Source organism: Colossoma macropomum, unplaced genomic scaffold (genome assembly GCF_904425465.1).
Source record: "Colossoma macropomum unplaced genomic scaffold, Colossoma_macropomum, whole genome shotgun sequence".
NCBI lineage: Eukaryota > Metazoa > Chordata > Actinopteri > Characiformes > Serrasalmidae > Colossoma > Colossoma macropomum.
In genome coordinates, this window is record NW_023494805.1 from 30501263 (window position 1) to 30508041 (window position 6779).

The 6779-nt window shown below is 35.4% G+C and overlaps 1 protein-coding gene across 1 annotated transcript; it reads left to right on the top strand.

The window, feature by feature from the left end:
* The first annotated feature begins 1871 nt into the window (after positions 1-1871).
* On the top strand, positions 1872-6492 carry LOC118826505 (interleukin-8-like). The gene is made up of 3 exons (XM_036597491.1): positions 1872-2004; positions 3851-3986; positions 5271-6492. The coding sequence occupies exons 1-3, from the start codon at positions 1950-1952 to the stop codon at positions 5377-5379; spliced, it is 300 nt and encodes a 99-aa protein (XP_036453384.1). The 5' UTR covers positions 1872-1949; the 3' UTR covers positions 5380-6492.
* The last annotated feature ends 287 nt before the right edge of the window (positions 6493-6779 follow it).

The following is a 6779-nucleotide window of genomic DNA, read 5'->3' on the forward strand; positions in this document are numbered from 1 at the left end:
CCTAAACTTTAGCCCTAACAAAAGATTTTTGTTTTAAAAAGCAGTTCATTGTGTAATTGCTATATGAAGATACAACCTTCAGCAGAATGTATTTATTACTTTATAATAAATCATTCAGTTACCAAGTTAAATGAATGTGTTAATAACAGGTTAACCATGGCAGCTCTTAATCAGTTCAGTGTAATTGAATTGATCTTTAAATTACTGTTAGTTAAAGACAAGAGGAGCATCTACACACATTTACAGTTTACTCTCAGCATTAAGTGCTACTGAAAAAGCTAATGTAAGCTATATGTTTTTTGTGTGTTTGGTTAAAAAATCAGCAGATGCAGACATTCCGTGCAGTGGTTAGGATGAGTTATGATCTTACTGCAATATGGTCTGTCTAAGCAGTTCCCACAAGCTTCCTCTACTGACTGGATGGTGGTCAATCAATCTCAATTCCACATACACATTCTAAAATTAACATTAAAAACATGTTTTCATAGCCTAATACACACACACACACACACACGCACAGACACAGACGCACACACACATGAAAATAAGGTGAAGGCACTTTCCAGTTTTATCCCTGATGTTCACTGAGATTAGTAGTGTCTGCTTGTTCCAGCTCCTCTGTTACTATAGTTCTCTCTCTCTCATACTGATATGTTGCATCTTGTAACAAGGACTGTAGTTTTCCACTTTGCCGTTGCTTTTCTTAGTTTGCTGCTGTTTGTTTTATCAATAGTTCTCATGAGCTGAAAGTGTCCTCCAGTGCTAACATTGCTAATATTACTGAAATTGCTGCATCAGCACTGTGTTTGCTTATTTAAGACTCAGCATTTTTTGGTGATAAACAAATTCATGGTAGTAACTTGAAGAAACTTTATTGAGAAATTGAACCTTGAAAATTGGCCTTTATAAGCTGTATTTGAATGAGAGGGCTACAGTCTTATTACATACTAAGGCCCATTATTCAGTAACTACAGGGACTTCAATGTAAACTGGCTGAGCTATTCTTAGGTGATAGAAGTGTGTAATAAAACTTTGGGCCTGCTAGTGGGCCCTGGCTATTTAAGCGGTTAATTAGTGGCGTTAATAATTTATTGTGTTAATGCATTATTTATACATTTCATTTAACACCTCTCATTACTCATTATATTCATTGCTTTGCATATATGTACAACTCAGTTTAACAATGTCTTTTCCCTGAGCTGCACTGCACAGTGGAGCATTTTAACTCCCCTTAAACACCTGCTTTGATTAATCAGTTATTATCGAGTCCTTCTTCAGATAAAGCAGGTGTGCACTGCACTGAATTTACTCAATTCAAATGTGTTCACTGTAATAAACTGATGTAAATTTACAGCAAAAGGTCCACATTAATCTACTGTATTCCTTAAATGCAGCAGATTGATGTAAAGAATGATGCATTTGGGGAGAAATAGGTCCAGTTTCACATCAAAGGAGTTGAAATGTTGGATTTTACAGTAATTATCTGTTATTTGCAAAGCATATTGCTGTACATTAGAAACACAAAAGTGCAGGGAAAAAAATGCAGAAATACTCAGCAGACGTATGCAAACTAAAAGACACATTTGAGTTGATGTAATATATTGTATTCATTGGGAAATTATGCAAACATTTGAACCCAGTAAATGCTGTGAAACTCCATAGGGACTTTTTGACCTGGGAGAGGTCCAGCACGAGATAAATGACAGCAGACATGTGGGGCCTGCGGCTGACGGACATGTGAACGCCTGAAGTGAAACCACAAACGTGTTTACACATGAGCAGCACGTACACACACACCATGTCAAAAGGAAGTGTAGCAAAGTCAGTGTTGTAATGATCACATGATTGTTGTTAATATAAGGTTTAAAGCTGAGTTCTGTGGCACAAACAGCAATTTGTGAACTGAAAGTCTTTCTGAACTGCAGCTCATCACCACCAGAGACTTCACCATGAGGTTCCTGCTCCTACTGGCTTTGGTGACATCCAGCCTTCTACTCACCAGTGGTAAGTAAAGGCTTGTCATTTTTAATTGCATATGATCTAATTTGTTTACTAATTAGATACTAAATCACTCACTTGAATCATACCATTCTGTATTAGTGCTGTTAAAAAAACACATTACCACAATAAATCATTAATACCAATTTTTTTAAACATTGTTAGTGCATTGTCCTAGTTAAACCATATCATTTTGGCTGCTCATACACTGTATGTTGCTATGATTGACTCCACAACTGTAGCTCTCTCGTTCAAATACAGTTTTTGGAAACAGCTTATTTGGAGTGGTCCTTTATAGATGATTAATAAACTCTTAACACAGTTTCAGTAACACATCAACAACATATCAGTGAAGAAACAGTAGTGAAGCATTCAAATACATTGAAATAAATGTCCTGAAGATGTACTGTTAATACATTACTTACATTAAGTATATGCATTGTTGATATATTACATGAAGTAGACTTAATATGTTTCTTCCATTGAGCGAAACCTAACCTTGTCCAACCGTACCCAGCTGAACTACTGAAAGTAATAAATACATTCTGACAAAGCTTCCTTTGTCCACTCATATAGCTATAACAAAATACACTGCTTTTTGAAACCTTTTTATGGTTTTCAAATTTAAGCAATAAATGTGATTAATCACAATTAACTACACAAAGTAATGTGATTAATTGCAGTTATTTTAGCACTAATGAAAAAGAATTTAAACTTCATTTATTGTGATCATGAAAAAATGTAAGAGCAATAATGTAATAAAATAAATGAAGTTAAATTTTTTTAAATAATAATAAAATAATAAAATGCATATTATCTACATCATCATGTCCTGGACTCAGCTCACTCCAATCAGAATTATTTGCACCTCTGCTGGCTCTCAATACCATAATACAGATTAAAGGTATCTTTTTCTTGTGTATAATTGATGAAGCACTGAAATTAACTGCCAGAAAATAAGGGCTTTAAAACAGAGACATTTCAATTTCATTTGGAAAAGCAATCAAGGGAAAGCGAGAGAGAGAGAGCGAGAGAGAGAGAGAGAGAGAGAGAGAGAGAGAGAGCAAGAGAGAGAGCGAGAGAGAGAGCGAGAGAGAGAGAGAGAGACCTTTTTGGCATTATGACCATTTATTGGCATACAGTACCCTATGGAGGGTTCACTTTTAGGATGACTTCACAACAACAGTTGAATGACCTGGGGAAAAAAAGGTCAAGCTTAGTAGAATAGATTATTGTTGTGCTTCTATGTGTCCTGTCAGTTCACACTGAATATATGAAATTCCTGATACTATTAGCCTACACGATGTCAGGTCATGTGCCAAACCTGCGTTTTGAAACATCAAATTTTTGAATTGACAGAATTGATCCTGACCCTTTTGTCAATGTTTTTGATAACAGATTTTAATTCTGATTACAGTTTTATCACTGAAAAACAAATATAGTTTAATTCCTGGAAACAATGTTTTTTAAAGCTATTTTTGGCAATTCTACATCATTGCCAGTATCAGACATTTTAGTCAGGAAAACTAGGATTGGGAGAAACAAGATGTCCAAATAAGGCCTGATTAACTGACTTCTGGTTCATCTTTCTGACTTCATAATATCATTCCAAAAATACCTAAGAAATCATGTGTGCACAAGTTTGCAGTTCATTTTCAGTTCAGTTACCCTAACCTTTCCTTGTACCTCATTACTTATGAGTTACTCAAGAGCTACATTACTGGCAGTTTAGAGGCCTCACAGCCTGCTGTTCAAAGGAAATACAAAGTTTATTTTATTCATATATGATATACATGATGATATTTGATATACACTTTTGCCTCTCAGTAATGTTTTCTTTTTATTTTCCAAGCTATGCAACCTCTTGGAAGAGGCTACAACAGTCAGTGCATGTGTTTACAGTTCGAGTCCAGGCTCATCCCTCCTCACAGCCTACGGAGTGTAGAGATTTTTCCCAAAGGCCCGCACTGCAAGAACACAGAGGTTATGTAAGTCTTCATGAAGGATGATATGAAGAATGTGAGCAAGACCCTGAATGAGAAAGGAAAATGAGAAATGAAAAAAATGTGCAGTTATTCCTGCAGGCACCTCCACATTTAGCACTGCAGAAGCATAAAAAACTAAGCTATTTCTTATTATCTATTTATTTAATGATACTTTGAGAAACTTTTACTGGGTACTTAAATGCATCCCACTGCAACTGAAGTTTGAGTTTGAATCTCAGTTAAAGAGAACAACAAACAATAAAAAAGATGTATTTTAGCAGCAATGTTTCACCCCCAGGCTCATATACAGAGTTTTTGGGCCAGGCTAAATGTAGAAATCTTGGGCCAGGCCACCCTTAATCCAAGACAAATCACTAGGCAAGTCCAGCAGGATGTGACATATCAGCGCAAACTTTTCATACGGACAATATTGATATATTTTGATATATATTGATATGTTTGTATTATATATCATTACTAGTGGAAAACTCTCAAACCCAACACAACCTCATGCCACCCAAAGAGCATTTTTTAAACTGACTTCAACAGCTATGCATCAGATGAACAGAACTGGCACAGTGGCCCAATAACATTAAAACTAGTTAACTCTGTAAGAAGAAGTTAAACTGAGTTTACAGATATAATCAAATATCTGATTTAACAAGGCTTACACAACTTTAGCATCATCAGAGATTGTCCATTTTATCCCATTATTATATCAGTAGCATTAGGTGGACTACAAATAGTTAAGAAAACCACAACAGCAATACAGTGAAATACAATATAATGAGCTGAAATCCCATAAAAAATGCAAATCTGTCAAACGACTCACATAGCTGATGGTCAGTCTCACAAGGAGACATATACAAAGCTGATGTTCTTTGTATTTATTTCAGCTGGGTAGAAAACAAAACACTCTACTCTTTGGGGATATCACGTGTCTTTTAAAGTCTCCTCATATTATTAGATCTGCTGCGGACTAAAATCTTGACCAAAGTTATGGTGGACAACATTGGTTTCTAAGCATTGATTTAAAGGCTGCCTAACACCAGATAAGAGGCTCCACACCATACAGAAGACTGGCATAAACATCAGCTCATTTTGCTCTCTACTTGAATAGATGTAACGGAATAAAATTTTCAACAGTATTTAACAAATTCATCAGGTTTGGTATCATCTAAAAAACTCTTAACAAACTTGTTATTTTCAGGTTTAATGTATGAAGTGAACATGATTTTTTTTTTTACATTTTTACCATCAGTTTAACAATATTCTTTCTTTTCTCAGTGCTAGTTTGGTGACCGGGCACAGGATTTGCCTGAATACTCGGGCTGCTTGGGTTAAGAAGCTTATACACTTTATTGAGAAGAACGAGAACGAGACCAAAAAAGCATAGAGAGTGAGTCTGGAGATGTTGGTGGCTGTAACAAAATCTGACACAGCCCACGAGATGTCTTGCAAAACATAACTTTGTGTGGCTTTGCTAAACTGACAAAATCTGCACTTTCTCAGATCAATCTTTGTGCAATCATCTACTGAAAATGTTTAGCCATTGGGGCTAGATCAACTGATCATCTCAACATTGTGATTTAATAAAGGGGTTTACAGAAAACTCTTTAAAAACTTACCTTTAAGCACTTTGCAATGCAATGTTTGATTTTGTGGCATATATGAGGCAAAGAACATGAGCAGTTGAGTTCATTCTGGTTTAATTTTTTGTAATGAGATGAAAAATACTATTAATGCATTTATTACTGTTTCTATTGTTATATTTTGCATGTTAACATTGTGCTACATGTATAATTAATTGAATACCAGCATTTATGTATCAGGAAAGTTGGCACATTTTTTTCTGGCTGTACAATATGTAGCATATATCACTTTATTTATTGTATGTCTGAACACCTACAGTTGATTTATTGTATTATATCTCCTCAGTATAGTACTTAGAGATTCTGCACCATAACATGTGAACCAATATCAGTCTACAAATCAGTTAGGGTAGGTTTATACTGTACAGATATGGAATCAGAACTGTGTTTTATGTGGAGAGTATCACTGAGCTGAACCAAAAATGTAGGTTTTGACTGCTGGCCTTCATTATGGCCTCACTGGGTTCTTATCAGTTAGATACATGTTCTGTGTAAGACCCCAGAGAAAAGGCAGAGATGTATAGAGTGTCAAGATTCCTCAGCACTAGGAATTACCGGTGCAAGGGCTTCACCCCTCAAACTGCAGGCATATGATTCAGTTATTAATCTTAAGACACATAATTCATTAACACAACAGCAGAGGTTATTTTGCAGGAACTTTATTCAGCTGGGATTTAATTCATAACTATCTACTTATGGATCTTTAACCACTGAGCTGTTTGTTGTAACAGAGGTAATTTTTTTACTTGTCTGCAGTGTCACATGACTAGAACTGGATCGCTCACTCTTTTGAAATACTTTTTATTTTTACATCTTTTTTGTACAACAAAGAAAACTAATAAAATGAATTGATCACATTTGGCTGTTTACTGTTCATGCAGAAAAGAAATATCATATAAGCTCACAAGAACATGACAGCCAGACTGAAGAACATAGCTGACTAATAAAACCATAGACTGAGTGAAAGAAAAGTTAAACCAAATAAATTATTGAGAAGAACAAACTAATGGAGAAAGAATAAGAGATGGTCTGGAGAGAATAGGGATGCTTCCATCCTTTATGCATGTACGGCAAAGCCACGACAAACTGTAGTGTACGCTGCTGCAAAGCCTAAAGTAATAATTTAAAAAACAGAGATGTCAGG

What these genes read in the sequence shown, in the direction of transcription:
- LOC118826505 (XM_036597491.1), top strand. Translation starts at nt 1,950, where the DNA reads ATGAGGTTCCTGCTCCTACTGGCTTTGGTGACATCCAGCCTTCTACTC. An exon ending in CAGCCTTCTACTCACCAGTG is followed by an intron (nt 2,005 to 3,850) that starts GTAAGTAAAGGC and finishes TTATTTTCCAAG; the next exon opens with CTATGCAACCTCTTGGAAGA. An exon ending in TGCAAGAACACAGAGGTTAT is followed by an intron (nt 3,987 to 5,270) that starts GTAAGTCTTCAT and finishes TTCTTTTCTCAG; the next exon opens with TGCTAGTTTGGTGACCGGGC.